The sequence below is a fragment of the Dipteris shenzhenensis genome, chromosome 8 (assembly GCF_047967505.1).
Source record: "Dipteris shenzhenensis isolate YYH24624 ecotype China chromosome 8, Dip_SZ_1.0, whole genome shotgun sequence".
Lineage (NCBI taxonomy): Eukaryota > Viridiplantae > Streptophyta > Polypodiopsida > Gleicheniales > Dipteridaceae > Dipteris > Dipteris shenzhenensis.
In genome coordinates, this window is record NC_141603.1 from 6415614 (window position 1) to 6436422 (window position 20809).

General features: G+C 46.8%; 1 protein-coding gene across 1 annotated transcript in view; it reads left to right on the forward strand.

The window, feature by feature from the left end:
• Positions 1-210: 210 nt before the first annotated feature.
• Positions 211-20809, forward strand: part of LOC147899027 (uncharacterized) — a 40603-nt gene continuing 20004 nt past the window's right edge. The window contains exons 1-2 of the mRNA XM_087378313.1: positions 211-1003; positions 1350-1420. Coding sequence (XP_087234439.1) covers positions 780-1003; positions 1350-1420 — 295 coding nt within the window. The 5' untranslated portion in view covers positions 211-779. The remainder of the gene's footprint in view (positions 1004-1349; positions 1421-20809) is intronic.

Consider the following 20809-nt stretch of genomic DNA (forward strand, 5'->3'; position numbering starts at 1 on the left):
TTCCCATGGCCAAGTACGAGTCCATACGTCAACCAATAGGTTCCTCGTCTAGGATGCGTGCTACATTTCGCTCGGGTAAATTGCACATTCGACAAATGGGTACACCAAGGGACTACGTTGGGATCGTCAATCCTCAAAATCTCGATACATGAATGGATACGATCGATTCTGCAGACTATCAGATCGTGTCCATGGTGAATTCACTCTCAAACTCCACTGCCCACCTCCGCACAAAATAGGATGATGGATAGAATGTCGATGGAATTGGATCGTTCACCAGTAGGATGGAAATCCAGGATGTGAATGGCAGAAATCTTACACGAAATTGGTTGCTTGCTATGGCACTCAACGGTCCTGCCACTGCCATGTTGAAGCCTTGCATGCCGGCATTAAATGCTCGGCATCCTCACGAGGTTCGTGTGTCTCGAATTTCACTGTACACGGTCGTCGGATTATTCATCCGTTCTCAGGCACAAGCATTAGCAATTTGCGAATAACAACAACGATATCTCCGCCTGTGCAGTAGCTTTCGATCGAGGTAGCTTTTGACTGTCCGGCCAACCTCTGCCAATTCGCGAATGCTGCACTCCAACAAGCATCTAGAGAATTTGCCTTTTGACTTGCGGCCTTGCTTCCACAAGTGCCCCTTCTGCTTTTCCACCTCCTCCCCTCCATTTTCCGTGAACTCCTCGAGGAGGTCGAAAGTGTGGTGTCCTTTTCTCTCCGTTGCTTCTCTGTGATCCGCTATAGGGGTGTATGACTTGAGCTCCTCTTCGACTATGTCTTCCGAACCTTTGCTCCCGAAACGGGGGAAGGATTGGGAGCTTTTCAGGAAATGCTCTTTCGATTTTCACGAAAGGGAAGGAAACATTCTTTCCCCTGAATTGTGCGTGGAGCCAAACAAGGAGCTGATCGTCGTAGAGGAAGGGGGCTGGAGGAGGACATGGATTTTGAAATGGGGTCGACGGAAACTCGTCGACCCATTTATGTTGATTTTGAGAAGGTCCCATTTCTCCTGAGCTACTCTTGGTTTGCTGCTTGTTTTGTCTTCAAAACGGATCACAGAAATTGTTTGGTCCTTGATTGTTGGTATACTCGCTAGCGCAACTGCACTGAAATTGCGTAATTGTTTGATTATCATAGTTGGTGCACAAATGAAACCAGCGGCATGCGAATCACCCATACGTATTGTTGTTTGGGTTGTAAATGGCGCTAGGCCTCACGATTATGAGCGCGCGCAGCTGGCTGCTAGTATTTGTCCAAGGTCGATGTGTAGTATGCTTCTGCCGGTGCTGGTCTATAGTCAAAATCCTATTATTAGCCTCTCAAACCCTCTTCTGTGGTTGCAGGGGTCTAGAGCCAAGACTCATTTCGCTATCAGCGGCCCTGGGTCTTACTTTTGGAGTCTTTCCTGTTTGTGGTAAGAAATCATAGCAGGAATCCACCCTCTGCCTTGCTTTAAAAATAAAGAATTGTTTTGGGCAGGACGCTTTGGGAAAACAATGGTCGCGCTACATTCGTGTGATTGACCATTGCCTCTCAGAAGGATATGTCAAATTTGTCGCTTTGGCCTCCTTATGAAACGACAAAGTTGTGTGAATGCTATGTACACCCTTGGTGCCCTGTTTCTGGATGTGAAAGTATTCAATTTAACCAACGTGGCATTGCGGAGACATTGAAATGATTCTCGACTAGCTGTTTTGCAAAATGTACCTTCCTCAGAATGTGATGGGCAGCTTGAGAAAGCCCCCCCATGGTCGCAGTGAGAGTCAATGCGGTACGTTTTATCTGACATGAGGTATAAGAACTAAGTTGAGCTAAGAACCACAGCAATACAGAAATGCCGAAGGAATACTTGTAGGTTCTAGGCGTCACATGCGTCCACTCATCCATTCTAGGGTTCATGTTGACCTAGGTTGCTGTTCACTTGCATTGAGTTTTAGATATAGGCCCATTTTGCGAGCCCCCATCTGTCAGGGGCAGTAAGGTGCCTTGGGCTCAAAACAAGGGCCCTCTTGGCCCACAAAACTAGGGCATGAGCCCTCATTTCAAGGCAAGGGCCCAGCCCCTAGGTCTGCCCTATATAAGGCCTGGTTGGCTGCCTCCAAGCAGCCCAACCAGCCTCTCTCCTGGCTGACCCATGTGCTGGTCTGTCCCGCCTCTGCTGCACCCTTTCTTGGCTCACTGATCTGCCCACACGTGTACGCCTCAGCTTCGTACTGTTTCGTACTACTGCTGATGTCATCCGTGACCTGCTCCAGCAAGACATTCCTCCATGGATCTGCTCTTGACAGCCAGGTTCTTTTCTTTGGCTTGCTTTGAACAGTGCTGCCCACATGACAGTCTTGCTGCTGTCCATGTGACAACCACTTCTCTCTTTCCTCTCTGGGCATATCTTGCCCTAGGTCTCCCTCCCCCACGCTCTCCTCATATGGGGGCTTACATAAGGGGAGGTGACCTTTGCAACCCTAATAGCCTAAACCTTTCCCAATGGAAGGTAGTTCTCTTAATGCCTCAGTGGCTTTCAGCTGCTTCTCAAACTTAGCCCATTCAAGGATAGGCTCTCTCCACCACATTAAAGCATCCTTCTGCAGCTGCAATGTGACAAGAGCAAGCTTCTCTTGATCGGTCTTGTCTTGATGGGCAAAGTACAACTCAAAATGGTGAATCCAATTAAGGATTTTATCAGTCCCCCCTTGCTCCATCATATTTAGGGAATTCAATTCTCTCTCGTGGTTGGAACTTCACTCTTGTGAAGGAGTACTCATATCTTCATCTCCAAAATTTAGAACTCTCTTAGTCCCTAGTTTTGTCATTATGGACTGCTCATATTGCTAGCCTTTGTCATGGCTGAATCTGCCCTTCACCTCTGGAGTGCCGACAGAAACTTAGTACGAAGACTTTGTATAAATGGATGCCCAAGTATGTGTGAATTTGTTTGTGTGGGAGCATGTGTTTATACTATGGTCTACACCCACTATTGGGCGTTGATGACGTCTGCGGGGATGTCATAGTAGCTAGTCCTTGCTATGTGATGGAGTTTGTGGTTTTCAACCTTATGAGTGACTGTCATGAGATTGAAACTGCACTAAGTTGTGTTTTTAGAGGAATGTTCTAGTGTCTATCAATGACAAAATAGTAATTTCTCTTGTCATAATAGGGGCAGGCCGGATTCTTTCTCCATGAGATTATACCACTCTTGGAACCGTTGGAAAGACAATTCTTTTTGGGCCAACAAATATGCCCAAGTGAGCCTACTGAAATCATCAATCAGCAACATGAATGAAGTAAAGTGCTCTCCTTAGAGTTAGGATCGGTAGAGGGCCAAAGAGATCCGTGTGTATCATCTTTACGGGTTTCGAAGCCCGCCTTTCAGCTTGCTTTCAAAAGGCTTCTCTATGCTGTTTCCTGCAATTACATGAACTGCAATGCCTTTGCTTGCTGCATATCTAGCAAACCAACAACCATTTGCTCCCGGGCAGCTGGCTGTAATGCACCCAGGTTAAGGTGACCATACTTGAAATGCCACAGGTCACCTCGAGGGGCTTTAGTGATGGAAGAGAGCACGAGAGGCTTGTAGAGGCCATTATCGTGCCATCACACACAACTTGGCTGGTTGTTTATCCCTGGCAAACCCTCGGCATCCCTCTACTTCGAAATGAAAAGCGTTTTATCAAGTGGATCTGGCTGTGCAACTCCCACGAGGACGAAGTTTGCCAATTCGTAGGCTGTAGAACTGACTTCATCATCACTTTCCACATGCCATAGTTGTTGCCATCCAACTGCCGGTCCAGTGGAAAGGTGTGCAAGACGGGGGATCTTGACCTGCTTCTCAAGCCATCTCTCGTAGGCCTGACATATCCAAGAAGAAGGTGGCTGTGAAAAGAAGAGGAGATGGAAAAAAACTGAGAGAAGAGAGGAGGCTCAGAGAAGAAGAAGGGAATGGAAGAGAGGAAGTGGCTGCTCCATTGCTTGTGCGTTCAACTCCGTCGATGCAAGAGCTTGCAGTCCTTGCCTCTTGTTCCGTCTCACAAAGTCGCCTTCAGCTCCCAAGCACGCCTTGCCTTGCTACCCATCTTCCCACACCTCTCAGCAACAAAATCTGTCAGTCCCAACTGGATCTTTACACGATATTGTTCAAGACACGGGCAATGGTTTCATCCATACTTGATGCAGTAAGGCTGTCTGTTGCGTGGGATGTGGACGGGAACAATATCCCCACATTAGCCTGAAACGCCCGTGAACTGTCCATGCCTCAAACGCCTGCAAGCAACACTCTCCACCAGTCCCTTGATGACCTCCAAACAACAGGCAATTCCCTTTGTGCTGGTCGCTTGCTTCTGCAGCTTTTTTGGTCCCAGGTTCTACTCGTATTTTTGCTCTGATACCATGTGAAAGTGCAGCGGATTTGTGAACAGCAAATTGAGAGCAGAAACAAACAGGAATATGTGATGGAGGCAGAGACACTTCAACACTCAAGATCTGGAAAAAACTCTGCAATAATGCTGAGAAAAACCCTGGTACAAGATGCTGAAAGAGGGCAGGGGAGGGTCCTCTAAATAGGGCCCCAACCCTATAGTCGGCTCTTATGCAGCCCAACCCAGACTCGTCCTGGCTGGCTCTTGGCCTGATTGTGGGTCAAACGGACCCCTCAAGTACCCCAAAACATCCAGAACGTGGCTGTCAATTGGTCGAGCTCATGCGTGGTATCCTAGTGAGGTAGTTGCCCTGGTAGTACAGGTCCATCTCCCTCTTGTATACACTGATCTATCCTCTCGTTGGCTGGGCACACCCACAAAGCAGCCCTCACTCCTATTGTACGTACACCAGGAGATGTCAAACTCTAACAACCTTTTGGTTTAGTCACTGGAGCTGCCATGGGGCTATGCTCACCATCCGAGTATTATCTTCCCTTGAGGGCAAACATGACACGTCCCAGCACTTCTGAAACCTCTGATCTGCAAACAAACACAAGAACACACACAACGTGAGAAACTGAGCAGGCTGCTCACCACCCAACCGTGACATCTATGGGATGTGATCCCGAATCAGGAGATGTCCCCTCCGAGCCACGAGCTGAGCTACTGGCATGAACTCCCAACCAGATCCAAACCAGCCAGGTGGCGCTGTGTGCAGATACATTAGGTCCTTGAGACGAGGGAATTTTATCACACTGAATACAAAATTGGGTGTCCTTATCCACAAAAGAAAGGGTATGCTCCGTCCATCCAATCCGAATATTGTGGGTTTTAAACCACTCTATTCCGATTAACAAATCCACATGCTCCAAGTGCATAACATAGCACGTAAGAGCCCCTGTGTATTCTTGAATCCGGATAGGAAGCGCTTTAATCTTGCGATCCCAAAACTGCTTCCCAACTGGAAGCTGCACCACATAGGTGTGATCGCTAGGTATCGTGGACAGCCCCATCTTCTGCACAAATTTGTAATTAACAAAGTTGTGAGAGCTGCCCGGGTCAAAGAGAATGTGAACCCTATGGTCCCTAACTTCTCCATAAACTCAGAAAAGATCATGGGAACCAAATAACGAAGTATTGAAAGTGCAATTACAAGAAAGTGGGTAGGTAATGACATTTACAGAAATACCTGTCATCGAAACTTGGTTCGCTTCCTTGGCTTTGGTACCTGGACCCACGTGGAGCTTCGGTCCGAGTGCTAACTTTTGATTCTTGCGCTTTGGACATTCATTCTTGGTGTGGCCCCGCTCCTCGCAGTAGAAGCAACGTCCTTCCTTCTTAAGCTTCAAGGTACGAAGGAAACGGGCTCGACCATTCTTTGCCTGAGTCAAGTGTTTCTTGGAGGCGTTATCTATAGACTTCGTCTCCCCGGTACCAGTCGTAGACTGAAAGAACTTCCGTTTGTTCTTCCACTCGTGTCGGAAACTGTAGTTGCCTTTGCACCGGCCATGGTATCATCATAAATACGCGCGTAATTCATGGCCTCTTGCAACGTTGTTCTTGATTTGCAACTTGTACGAATCTGGCAAACCATCCACAAAGAAACCTAACAAGGTCACTGGATCCATCTTTGTGGCCCTGGTCTGCAGATCTCGAAACCTTTGAAGATAAACTTCAAACGACAAGTTCAGCTTAGACATATCGAGGGCTTTAAGCTTGCCAACGATATCATAGTCGTCCTCCTTCTTCAGGAACTCCTTCCTGAAGATCCCTTCGAAATCTATCCATGTTACCGGCTTAGGTTGGAGTTCCTTCCACCATAACAAAGCCTTTCCTGACATGAAACCGGCTGCAAGCTGTATTTTCTTTTCATCTGGGTACGGGTGGAACTGGAAGTGTACCTGCCACTTGTGCAACCAAGTGTCAACAACCTCCTTGGTTCGAGACTTTTGATCTTCGGGAAAAGGGTCTGGAGTTATGTTTGGACCTAGCACTGAAGCCATGGCATCCACATGCGTGAGTGCCTGCACAGTGCTAGTCAGAAGGGTGAGAGTCGTCTGAATCCCTTGGAGTTGCTGTGTCAACCCCGTTTGATTCGCATTAACCTGCTCGAATTTTCCATCCAGAGTAGTGGCAAATTCACTGAAGGCTTTCTTCGTAATCAGATCGTCGTAAAGACCCTGGTCTTCCTCAGCAGGGTAATCCAAATCCTGATCTCCCATGGCAAACTCAGGATTTACAGAATCAGCCATGTCTGAAATCTGATCTGAAAAGAGTAGTAAACTGAGAGAAATAACTGGGGGAATCGAAGCTGGAAGGAGAGTGGAGCAGAGAAAAACCGTCCCAAGAAGAGGTGACGAAAGAAGAGGAGCTGGTCGAAAGAAGATGCTGGAAACTGACGATGAGCGGGCGTAGATGATCCCGGAGTCTCTCCTTGCTGGTTTCGCTGCAGGCTGCAGTGTACGGAAGTCTGCTGCAGACCGTACTGTACGGAAATCCCCTCCCCCCCCCCCCCGACGCGCGCAGGCTGTACGGAATTTGACGCAGGCTTGTATGAAAGCTGACGCAGTCTGTACCGAATCTGACGCAGGCTGTACGATAGCCTGACGCAGGCTATGGCCGTTCCTAGATGGCGCAATCAAGGAGATGTGCAAGGAGATCTTCTTGCGCACTCTAGCTGAGGCTATGGCTGAGCTTAGGACCCTGCCAGACTATATAGGAGATGGTGCAGCTAATCTAGGAAGCTATGCTTCCCAGAAAAGCTCACCCTCCCCAACTTGGAGGGTGGTGCTTTTTTTGAAAAAAGCAGCTCCTCCCACAGTGTGGCCGCACCCTGCTCCAGCCCCTGGCGCACCTCCCTGCCTGGCCAAATTCCCTTCCAACCATGGCGCACCTCTCAGTCCCTCGCACCTGCGTCACCTACCTCTAATGCAGCCCTGACCAGCAACGGAAACTCCTCGCCTGCCACTCAGCTCTTCTTACGCCTCTCCTACTTGCATCTCCACTCTCTCCTAGCTACGCCTCAACCCTCTCACTATTCCCTTCAGCAATTCCGAAAACATGACTCTCCTTCTCCTACCTTTTCCCTACATCCTGACCACCCCCGATAACCCATGAACCAACAAGATCTTGCAGCAATAGATTTTGAAATTAGGGCATACCTGGAGGAAGTAATCGTCCAAAGTTTTCGCATAAGAAGTTCCTACCTCAGGAGTTGGCTCTGATACCAACTGACACGTCCCAGCACTCCTGAAACCTCTGATCTGCAAACAAACACAAGAACACACACAACGTGAGAAACTGAGCAGACTGCTCACCACCCAACCATGACATCTACGGGATGTGATCTCGAATCAGGAGATGTCCCCTCCGAGCCACGAGCTAAGCTACTGGCACGAACTCCCAACCAGATCCAAACCAGCCTGGTGTCCCATACCACCAGGTGGCGCTGTAAAGTCTGGGATCTGCTACTGGGCCTTGGGCTACGCTAAGATGCAGGCGCGCGTTCGCGACTCAATCCAGGATCAGACCTAGCACCTGGGAATGAAACTTGCTCCCGTCGGCTCTCAGAGAACTGAACCTCTGGGCCCCTTATATAGACTCGGGCCCCAAGCGCCAAAAATAGTGAAGACCTCTAACTGGTTCGTACCCTTGCCACTCAACCCGAGAATCAAGCCTGCCTAGCTCTAAGCCTCCCCAGGCTACCTGAGCTAGTCTTGTGTACCCAGTACACGTCAGATACCAATCCGTGCACACGACAAAACAATAGGTTTCAAGCTAGCTTTGATTTGGTAGGAGACCACTTATAGGATGTCACTATCTGTTGGTGCAAGGTTTATATACTCAGCTCAGCGTGACAAAGACTACACATCACATGCTCCAATAAAGTTAAGGTTATTTGGGCCTAGACTTCGTCCTTATCATTCCTTGGTACCATGGCTTCATAGTAAGTGACATGGAGACCAAGCATAACTTGCCACTCGAGGTTCCTAGGCTTGCTGGGGAGTACAAGGTTATTCCATTGTCTTTAGTCTAGAGAAATACATGGAAAAGGACCAGCGTATCTTGGTTACATGCATGGTAGTTGGTGTGCTTGAACTCTAAACCTGACTGTAAGATGAATCTTGCTTCAAAAAGGAACATCACTTTACCAATAGTGCCGATATGTAGTAAAGGGGGTAGGGGCAGATTGAGAAGGGGGATAGAAGAAAGGGAGAGAGGATGAGGGGAAGCAGGAAGGAGAAGGGGTTGGAGAGAGAGGAAGAGGTGGTAAGGAGGAGGAGGAGGAGAGAGAGAGACAGAGAGAGAGAGAGAGAGAGAGAGAGAGGCTGGAAAGAGGAGGGAGAGTAGATAGGATTAGATGTCACATCAAAAGTGTACAATCAGTGGTGGATGGAGACTTATATAGTCCCTCCACATTTCCCACCAAAAGGGCCACTAAAGTAGCTCTCCCCCCCCCTTCATTACAGCCATCCCAAACCATAGAATTTCGCCCTCAAAATTACATGTGCTGGCTGCTACGCAAGGGTGCTGGGACATCAAGGTGATGCTGGCAAAAGATAGGGGTACTCTTGGACAATACTCTCTGGCTGCCATGACTGTTCATCCTCTGCAAGCCCTTTCCATCTTATGAGGTACTCAATGTATACCTTGTTGCAGAGTACTTGATCTTTGAAAACCATAATGCACTTGGGGAAGTGACCCTCCTCATCCATAGGTGGCAACTCAGGTAGGACATGCACATGTTGTCCCACATGTAGTTTCAGCAAGGATACATGGAAAACATCATGAATCTTGGAGATACTGGGTAGCTCCAATTGATACACTACCTTTCCAACCTTGCAGATGATCTTGTAAGGACCGTAATACCTATGAGCAAGCTTTGTATTGGTATTTCCTTTTAGCGAGGCATAACAGTTCTTATGGAGACACAATTGCACATAATCCCCCTCTTTGAAAGACAGATATCTCCTATGTTGATCTGCACACTTCTTCTGCTTGGCTTGGGCATTCTGCATATTCCTTTTAGCCAACTGTAGAAGGGCATCCATCATTTCCAAATCTTGCTGATTTTTCACGGCCATGTCTGCAATTGAAGAGGGCATTGCAACCTTGCATCCGTACATTGCCTCAAATGGGCTGATGCCAATAGAAAGATGCTTGGTACTATTGTAGCAAAATTCAGCAGGTGCCTACCATCTATCCCAAGACTTTTGAGTATCATGACAAAAGTGCCTCAAGTATTCGTCCACCCACTTGTTCACCCTTTTCGACTGTCCATCAGTCTCAGGATGGTATGCTGTGCTAGGTGTGAACAAAGTACCCATTGCTGTAAATATCTCCTGCCAAAAGTGACTCATAAATTTTGCATCTCTATGACTGACAGTTTCTTGAGGAAAGCCATCCTTTAGTGCTAGCCTTTGTCATGGTTGAGTCTGCCCTTCACCTCCAGATTGCCGGGAGAAACTGAGTACGAAGACTTTGTATAAATGGATGCTCAAGTATGTGTGGGTGTGTGGATTTGTATGTGCGAGAGCATGTGTTTATACTATGGTCTACACCCACTATTGGGCGCTGATGACGTCAATAGGGATGTCATAGTAGCTAGTCCCTGCTATGCGTGATGGAGTTTATGGTTTTTAACCTTATGAGTGACTATCATGAGCAAGTTGTGTTTTTAGAGGATGAGGTTGGGCATGTTCCTAGGCTCATCTAGAAATGTGATGCTTAAACACATGTTCAATGAATTGCCAAGCAACCTGTGATGCTGAATAATGGGTCTTCGTGGGTATGAAGTGGGCCTGTTTTGTCATTCTATCCACCGCAACATAGATGTTGTCCCATCCCCTCTTAATAGAAGGCAATCCTATGATGAAATCCATTGCTAAATATAAAAGGCTTACTCAAGCATGAGAGACACATGAGATTTACCTAACTATAGTACACTACTTTATTTATACATGGTTGCCAAAATCGGCATACAAAACTGTTCAGAGACCACTCCCTTAACTACGACATGCGGGAGACGGAGCTATGCTGCGGAAATAGGACACCCAAACCTTGCACATATGCTGGTTGGAAGCACTGCTGGAGGTTGGAGCTGAGTCTTGAAGTGAGGAATACTGAGTGAGTGAAAGGGGGGCTGAAGGCCCCTTATATAGGGCTGTAAACCAGCCAACCCTAGGACAGCACAACTGATTGGCTGGTCGGTTCTGACCGACTAGGCTGCTGGCCCTTGCCTATAAAACCAGGCCCTTTCGGGCCATTTCAAGCAAGCTAGACAGCCAGTTGTCATTGCCACCTGGGCTTGACGTTGGTGCATGTGACATTCCCCTCTTCTGAACTTGTTGCTAGGTGGATACCTCGCAGCACTTTGCCTTGGCGACCCGAACTGCTCCGCCATGGCTTGTGACTTTGGGAATTGGGAACGGACCCCCGTAGCTCCTACCTGACTCGTCCCTAGACTAGGGCTCACAACGGGGTCACGGCGTATGACAAATGGGTCAGATTGTGTGTCACCATGCTCCTTAGTGTAGGGGTGCACGTGACATTCCCTCCTGTTTAAATTCTTGATGATGATAGCTGTTGAGGGACTGAGTGAATCTGCGAAGCAAATGTGATCATGTTGACCACCAACTGTTGCTCGAAACTTGAATGTCCTTCCAAAAAACTGAGGAATAACAGTTTGGCACTGGGACTGATCTGGTACTGCTCCAAAAGGTTGAGGAACGAATGTTCTATTATGATAACATGGTGGCTCAATAAAAACTCATGAGAACCGGTACTGCTGTGAAGACTACTACTAAGGCTAGGCATCCCACCCTGCAACTATTGCGAACTCCTGATCCTTGGGTGGTATGGCACTTTGATAGGCTCCTGGACATAGGATTTGCCTATGAACTAGTACTAGATCACCTAGTACTACACACCAACACACTCTTTGGCTATGATATCTCCAACACCCCCCTTACGAGCAAAGAGTGTGAGACCCAACACGCAAGAGTAGACCGATCCCCCCTCCACCGCAATACTACAAAGAGCAAGTCCAACTATCCAACACCTCCCGTGTGATAGTGACTTCTCAGTCAGCTTGCAACCGGCAAGGGCAAACCGTCACTCATCACCCCCCCCCCCCGCCCCCCCTCCCCTTACTTTGAACGAGGTGGTCAATACCATCAAACCAAAGTAAAAAACCATATAATCATTTTTGGGGGTACAGCCTAGGGCAAAGTACCTCTTATTGACTCCAAATACATTCACTTTAGAGGGATAACTCAAGGTTGATAACCTTTATTTGACTTAACACAAGCACACATAGAACTAAGCATCATCTTCCTCCTCAGAGAGGAATATATCATGGCAACACAGCAGACGAAGCTTCTTGCTCAGGTCCAGTAGATGTAGCATAAATATTCTTGAGCTTGTCTAGGTTCTTCTTGGCACTTCTACTTCTTGGCTGAAGTAGTGAGGTCAAGTTGATGAAGTAGTTTGTTAGCCAACCTCACACTAATAAATGCCATTGCTTTGTCATTCTGCTCATCCCTAGCTAAGAGTGGTGCTGATGAGTCTTCACCACGAGGACGAGGCTCCATAGTATCAATCTGAGCTAACAAAACTAGCAGGCTGAAATGGATAACCAGCAAATGAAGAGGCTGGTCTAGGGCTCTGAAATGGATTAGCAGCCTTCACAAATGCAAGGCAGTTGAAGAAAGGCTTGAATAAGCGTGCCCAACAATTAGTTGATGACCTTGGAGGCTCCACGTATGCAAGAGGACAGAAATAGAGGCCTATTGGTGCTCCAAATGTGAACCTGAATCAGAAAGCAGTAGGTATATGTCCCGAAATGCAGAAATAAACCTGGAGGTGAGCACTTGTGGGCGTGATAACTGCCCAAGGTGCTGCAGCAGGTCCGAAACCCTCAAGAAGGGAGCTGGAGGGGCGCCAAATGCAATAAGATATATTGAAATTTGTGAAGCGCTTCTGCAAACCAGCTGCAAGCTATACCAAGAGGCTGTAGTAAAGGTATGGGTGGACCAAAATGCACCAGCAGATCACCAGGCCAAGAATCGGCACTAGATGAAATAGAGGCTAGGAACAGCCCCGAAGACTACTCTATTGAAGGCAGTTCTGCAGCAGCAACCGTAGAACACCTTGAAAATGCAAGCAAGAGCTCCAAAACTGGTCGAAAATGCCTCCAAATAGGTCAAAAATATGCAACCAATGCGCGTGGATGGCCTGCTCTACTGCACCAGCCTGGAAACCCTTAAAATGGGAATGAAGATGCTTTGAAACGGCTCAAATTTCCACACGTGCTGCTCCTAACATACCCGAACAAAGGTGGCTCTGAAGGGCAGGCAATGGAGAGGATAGGCATGCAGAAAGGAGAGCAAACAGGCTGCCAAACAGAGGCGGAATGGGCAGCAAAGATGGCAGCTGTGCAGAAACCCTAAATGGGTAGAAAGCAGCTGAAAGGAGACAGAAACGGGGCTGAATTTGAAGCGGAAATGTGCAGGGCTAAGGCGACTGCAGGAAGAAAGGTTTGAGCAAAATTAGGGTTAGGTCTACGATGACGTGGCAGCTATGGCAGGGCGAACCTAGCTTTGATATCGTGTTAGAAACATGGTGAGAGAGTGAGGGAGAGAAGGTTAGGGCGTGATGAAATGATACATGAATGAAAACATAATGAAAGGCTATCTTATTCATAATCATGAGAAGTGCAAGCTGTATATAGGCTACTCACTCACACACTAGCACCTAGTGCATATGGGATAAGTTCCATAATGACACGTGGCACTCACACATGAACTAGTACTAGATCACCTAGTACTACACACCAACATACTCTTTGGCTATGACATCTCCAACAAGATACATCGACATAGAAATGCTAGTGCTACTCCAGGAATTGCTGGGGTGATGAGAAAGCCATTGAAGCTAGGCAACCAAAATTGAAAACCTGGGAACTCCATAATACTCACATGCACTCCTGGAAAGTGTGGAACTACTGTTTGCATGATTGCAATGAGGGAAAGCTAGAATGAACTTGCCTCCTCTGTTGGCGTGATAACTGCTGAGGGTAAAAATTTTGCCATCCTTCTAGAATCTAGAACTGTCGATGGAAATGTCTCCCAAAGAACTTGCGTGATACCGGGAGCTGTGGAAACTATAGTTGTCTCTCTAAGAAACTCCAAGATAGATGGAACTGTGGCTGTCTCTCCAAGGAGCTGAGCGGTGAGTGGCACTGCAAAGTACCCCTCCAAGGAGGAGACTGTACTGGATGCTCTCTGAAGGAATAGAGGAATTGCTGTGTGGCGAGGGAGAGAGAGTGAGAAAAAAGGAGAGAGAGAGCACACCGACACACAAGCAGGATGGACACAAGAGTGTGGGGATAAGAAGTATGTGTGTGTACCTCCCCTAGCACACAGTCAACCTTTTATATGAAAGGATAAGGTTACAACACTAAGTACACCGTACTTAGTGTACTTAACAAATAAAAGTACTAATTGTACTTAAGTGTACTAACTGTACTTGGGTGGCCATAGTGCCTTTACCCCAACAACCTCCCACTTAAAGGCAATATGCCCTCAAGTAAAAATAAATGAGGCTCAACCTATACCCATCAACTGTCGGCAATGTGCAAACCGCTCTGCAGGCAAGCCTTTTGTCAATAAATCTGCTGGATTATCATTTGTGTGAATCTTGACAAGCCGAATCAGCTTATCATCTATTACCTCCCTGATGAAGTGATACTTCACATCAATGTGCTTAGTCTTTGCATGAAAGACAGGATTGTGTGCCAACTGAATAGCACTCTGACTGTCACAATGCAACAATGGAATATCTCCTGTAATGCCCAAGTCTCCCACTAGCCGAGATAACCATAAGGCCTCCTTGCATGCCTCTGTGGCTGCAATATATTCAGCTTCCGTGGTAGACAAGGCTATGCACTGCTGCATCCTTGACATCCATGACACGGCACCTCCAGTGAATGTATAAACATAACCGGTAGTAGACTTCCGGTTATCTGGATGACCAGCAAAATCTGAATCCACATAACCATGCACCTTTGCATCTCGCTTGCCAAAGCATATGCACAACTCCTGTGTGCCCTTCAGGTATCTCATGATACCTTTCACTGCATTCCAATGCTTCTTGCCTGGATTTGCCATATATCTGCTAACCACTCCCACTGCAAACGCAATATCAGGTCTGGTAGCAACCATGGCATAGATGAGATTGCCACAAGCTGAAGCATACAGAATCTTGGCCATTTCAGCCCTATCATCATCTGAGTGTGGGCTGTCCATTGCACTGAGTTTCACATATGGAGGCAATGGAGAACTAAGGGTCTTCCCCCCCTCCATATGAAACCTGTGCAATACTTTGCCAATATATTCGGTCTGAGACAAATACAACAAACGCTGTCCCCTGTCTCTCCGTATCCGCATTCCGAGTATGTGATTTGCATCACCAAGGTCCTTCATATCAAAGGCCTCATGCAATCTTTTCTTAAGGTCATCAAGCTCCTCACGAGCTTTACCAGCAATAAGCATGTCATCCACATATAAAATGAGAATGATTAAGCTGCCATTTGCAGCCCTTTTGGTATATAAGGAGTGATCGTCATCACTTCTCCTGAAACCTTGGGACTTCATGAAGGTATCAAATTTCTTATACCATTCCCTTGGTGCCTGTTTCAGCCCGTAAAGGCTCTTCTTAAGCTTGCATACAAGTGACTCCTTCCCCTTGACTGCAAATCCTTCTGGCTGCTGCATGTAGATCTCCTCATGAAGATCACCGTGAAGAAAGGCGGTCTTCACATCCATTTGGCATAATTCCAAATTCTCACATGCAACCAAAGCAAGTACAATCCTGAGTGTGGTCATCTTAACCACTGGAGAAAAGATCTCATCAAAATCGACGCCATACTCCTGCTTAAAGCCCTTGGCAACCAACCTGGCTTTATACCTTGGGCTTAGCTCCAAGTGTGACTTTCAATCTATACACCCACTTGCATGGCAGTACTTTCATGCCCTAAGGCAACTGCACCAATTCCCAAGTACCATTTTTATGGAGACTGTCCATTTCAGACTTCATGGCTAGTTCCCATAGCCTTTTATCATGCATTTGCACGGCTTCCTTGTAACAGGAAGGTTCTCCACAGTCTGTAAGCATAATAAAATCTGCTCCTGGAACAAATCTGTCTGGCGGTTTTATTTGTCGAGTGGATCTTCGGACCCATTGGTCTTGCTGTCCAACTTGCTGCTCACCTAAAACAGGTGGCTGTTCCAGTAAATCAGGCTGCAGAATTATGCTTGGGAGGTCTTCCAAAGGTGGCATGTCCCGTAGTACATCTTTTGCCACTGCGGGCTGTCCATTTGGACCTGCTGCAGCATCATGTATTGGCTGATTACGCTGCTGTTGTGGCTGATTTGCAGCCTGCCTGAATTGTACAGGATGTCCCGAGTCATCAACGTCAACCTCTGTAGCATCAGAAGGCTTATCTACTGCCTTAAACATACATGACTCATCAAATAAGACATCATTGCTGCGAATTAGCTTTTTATTCACAGGATCCCATAGGCGGTAACCCATCTCACCACTGTCACCATATCCAAGAAAAATGCATTTAAGAGACTTAGGATCAAGCTTGCTGCGATCTTCTCTGCGTATATGCACATACGCAGTGCAGCCAAAGACCCTCAAGTGCTTATAGGAAGGAGGTTTTCCTGTCCAAAGCTCCTCTGGTACTCTGCCATCTAGTCTTTTATTTGGTGACCTATTGATGAGGTGTACTGCTGTTTTTACAGCCTCAGCCCAAAATCCATGAGGTAAAGCAGCATGTGACATCATAGAGCGGGACTTTTCCTGTATGGTTCTATTCATACGCTCTGCAGTGCCGTTTTGCGCTGGACTGTAAGGAGCAGTGAGTTCTCTTTTAATACCTCTAGCATCACAAAATGCATTGAATGCATTAGACATATACTCCCCACCGTTATCTGACCGCAAAGCCTTTAGTGTTCTGCCTGTTTGGTTCTCAACCATAGCAAGCCATTTCTGGAACACTGGAAAGACATCACTCTTCAATCGAAGAGGATACACCCACACCTTCCTTCTGGAATCATCTATAAATGTGACAAAGTACCGTGCACCTCCAAGTGAAGGACTAGGCATCTCACACACGTCTGTATGCACAAGCTCAAGTTGAGCATCTTTATGTCCTAATCTCCTTTTATGAGGACACTGTAACTGTCTATCATATATGCAGTGCTCACAAAACTTTAAATCAGAAAATTTAAGAGACAGTAAGTGGCCAAGGCGAGCCTGCTCATATGTCCCATCCGGCTATGCCACATAGAAATATTCGGCAGCTCGGTGGCATGAATATCAGCATGATTACATACTTTAGCATGAAGAGTATACATTGTGTCAACCTTAGAGCCTCTGGCAACAACCAGGGCACCTTTGGTGACCTTCCAGAAACCATGACCAAAGCTGGTCACAAAACCTTCGTCATCCAACATGCCAGTAGAAATCAGATTTTTCTTGACTTCGGGTACATGCCTGACATTGTGAAGCATAAGCTGAGTACCATCAGCAAATACAAGCCTGACATCTCCAACACCGACAATACTGCATGCATGATTATCCCCTAGAAAAACGACTCCATTACTGCCTGCTGCATACCTTACAAACAATTCTCTGTAAGGTGTAACATGGAATGAGGCACCTGAGTCAATGATCCAAGAGTGCATGTCTGCAAAATCTCCTGCATGGAGAGAATGAGCATCCAAAGTAGAGAGAAATAGAACCTCTCCCTCACTGTCATAACCGTGTGTAGAATGAAGCTCTTCAATCTTCACACTGCTCTTGCCATTGCTTACTGGTACAATTGCCTTTGCATCTGACGCATCAGTGTTTTTGGCTTTGTCTCTCTTATCATTTTTCAGTTTAAAGCACTGCTTTTTGGTATGTCCCTTTTTGCCACAGTAGTAGCACTCAACATCTTTGTTGGAGCGGGACTTGCTCCTCCCTTTTCCCCTTTCCTGGGATTTGCCTCTTTGCTGACTTCTCCCCCTTGCATTTAAGGCATTGTTAGGCTTTACTGCATCTTGAGCTTTCAGCTTCTGCTCTTCTTGCAAAATCAGCCCTGTGATATCTGAAAAACTTATGAAAGTGTTTGCATTTGTTACAGCGGTGGTGAATGTATCCCAACTTTTCCCAACTTTTAGGAAGAGAGATCAAGAGTGCCATACCCTTGGTTTCCTCATCCACCACATACTTTTGATTTGCAAGTTGAGTGACAATTGAATTAAACTCATTGAGATGTGCATCCATGGAGGTCCCTTCCTTCATCTTCAGATTGAAGAACTTGCGCAACCAATATATCTTTGTGGCTACACTTTGCCGCTCATATGTGTCCTGTAGCTTTTTCCACACACCCCAGGCTGTTTTTTCACCATCCACATTCCAAACAACACTCTCATGGAGTGACAATTCAATTATGGACTTTGCTGACAGATCAGCTAGTGCCCAAGCATCATCAGATGTGCCAGTGGGCTTCACACCTTTGTGTATAATAGGAGCATGATACTGCCTGAGAATTAGCACATTCAGGACCATCTTTTTCCACATCGGGTAGTTAGCAGCACCCTGCAACTTTTTAATATTGAGAAGAGAAGATTCCGAGGATGAAGCCATTACAATCAGCAAGAAATATAACCCACACTTGGGTGCCTGACTCCCTGCAAAAAACCAAGTGCACACAGGCACTTGAACTGTGCTCAAAAAATTTAATTCCTGCAGCGGAACAACAGGAACTGCACGTGCAAATATTTCTCCCAATTAAACAGAAAATTATAACTGTTTACTGCTTGCTGCAGTATCCGAACAGCAACTGTGTTTGCATCATTAAATGCACTGTTGTACAATCAGCAATACTCTGATATTAAAGCAGCATCTGCCCTGCAATTACAGTGAAAAAACAGCAGTGTATTTTGCACTCTGTACTTCTGTACAATGACTGTAATCAGCCCCACAGTTGACACAGAATAGTACCTGACTGTACCAAAAAGTACAGAATCAGTAAATGGCTGTTTGACTGTTCAAACCTGTCAACTTCAAGCTTCAAGATACCATTAAAATTGTATAACACAGTTTAGAGTAGGATTTAGGCAAAAGCCCCTTGACTGGAGGCAAAATTCTCAGAATTTTGAGTGCATTTACTGCTTCACTGACCACTGTAAGGCATTTAAATTGCTTCCCCCAGCACTGATATGCATCCAATTGCAAAACCCCCAATTTGACTGGCACATTCAGTGCTCAAGTCTACAATGTAGTACTCAATGTAGCTTCTGCTGTCCCGTGGATCAACAAATGCATACGAATCCTGCAAGAATCAACTCCAAATAGGAGGATAAACGCAGTAGTCAACCTTTTATATGAAAGGATAAGGTTACAACACTAAGTACACCGTACTTAGTGTACTAACTGTACTTAATTGTACTAACTGTACTTGGGTGGCCATAGTGCCTTTACCCCAACATGCTGGGCACCTCTCTAATGACTCAACTGAATGGGATGCTACTTGAAAGAACTGTGAGATGTGCAGAACTGCCGAGTACCTCTCGTCTACCATGAATGACTGGTATGCCTCTCGTCTACCAGAACTGTTGAGTACCTCTCGTCTATCATGAATGACTGGTATGCCTCTCGAAAGAACTGAGAGATGGCTTGGGTAGCTTCGTCTCGAATGGAATACTAGGACTAAGCATGTTCCCCTGAGGTACTGTGGAAGTACTAATGCTATTGAGCACACCTTTGATGAATCGACCGAACTGCTGTCATCACCAAGGCAACTGTCGGTGTCGACACTGGTCACTGCTACTGCTGGTGGCTCGCAATCTGATGGAGAGGACAATGTATGGCTAACCTCCTGGAGTGCAAGACACAATAATGGGACAGCCTCGTCAACCTCTCTGCTGACTGATATTGCAACTGCTGTTTCCCTAATACTGCAACTGCTGCTTCCCTAATACTGCAACTGCTGCTTCCCTGAAGTGCTGAGGAAGGGGAGTTGAGGAGGGAATTGCATGACTATCCTCACCAATTGCCGAGGAATCATGAACCTCCGTACTGGTGATAGCTATACCTGCGACTCCAGTTATGAGGGTACTCCCTCCTGCTAGGCCTGACACTAGTCTAGCAAACTCCTGAGACACCCTCTCTTGCTGAGCATCACGGCCAGTGGGACTGGAATCTGAGCCCCCTCGTCTTGAACACTCCTGATGAGAAGGTGAAATGTGAGTCATGCTGACTAAAACTGATGTGGTTGACTGAGTTGCAAGGGCAGAAGCCCTATAGGAACTGACTGGAGCTAATGAAGAGGTCTAATGGGTGGAAGACCCATTACACCTATCTGTTGCATTTGGGGTATCCCCTTGTGTGGAATCCTCAAGACTACTCCTTCGGGTGATGGACCCAAGACTCAAGAGGCTCATCTATGGCAAATGCTGATGGGTCTGAGATATCTCCAAGGGTGGAAGACCCCCCTTATAGTTGTGAAAACCATGTGTTCCCCTGCTAAAGCTGATCCAGCTGACTAAGTTATCTGGGAGACCCAGAGGAACTAACTGGACATGATAAAGCTATTGGATGAGTAAAAGACCCATCCAACGTAAGTGCATGAACTGATCGATCCTCTCGGGTGGAATCTCCAAGAGAATAGGCTGCGGAAGCTGGATGACCCCTGTGGGTGGTAGACCCAAGAGTCTCATCATCTGGGTGTGCAGAATGAGCTAAGCTCGACCCAAGAATGGAAGACCTGTGAGAGCACGCTGTGGAAATGGCTGCACTACCCCCAAGGCTGCTGGAGGCTGGGAGCTGAGTCCTGAACTGAGGAACACTGAGTGAGTGAAAGGGGGGGCTGCATGCCCCTTATATAGGGCTGGAAACCAGCCAACCCAACCGATTGGCTGGTCAGTTTTGGCCGACCAGGCTGGTGGCCCTTGCCTATAAAACCAGGCCCCTTTGGGCCATTTCAGGCAAGCTAGACAGCCAGTTGTCACTGCCACCTAGGCTTGACCCTAGTGCATGTGACATAGTGACATCCGCATGTCCCGCCATGGGAGAGGAGTGCATTTTTGCAAAACCAAGTGTTTATATCGTGAGTCTGGCACTAAATAAATCCTGTCCTTGCTGGTACCAGAACAGCCCATTATGCAATTTGAATTTCGGATGACCCTTGCTAGAAGACTTTTGCAAATCTGAAAATATGGGAGCTACCTTAGAATTCCGCATATACTATTCTTGAACACCATGAATCCACTTCTGGTGTATTGTAGAGATAGCAGACGAATTACAAGCCCACATCCTGGACAAGGCATTTGCAA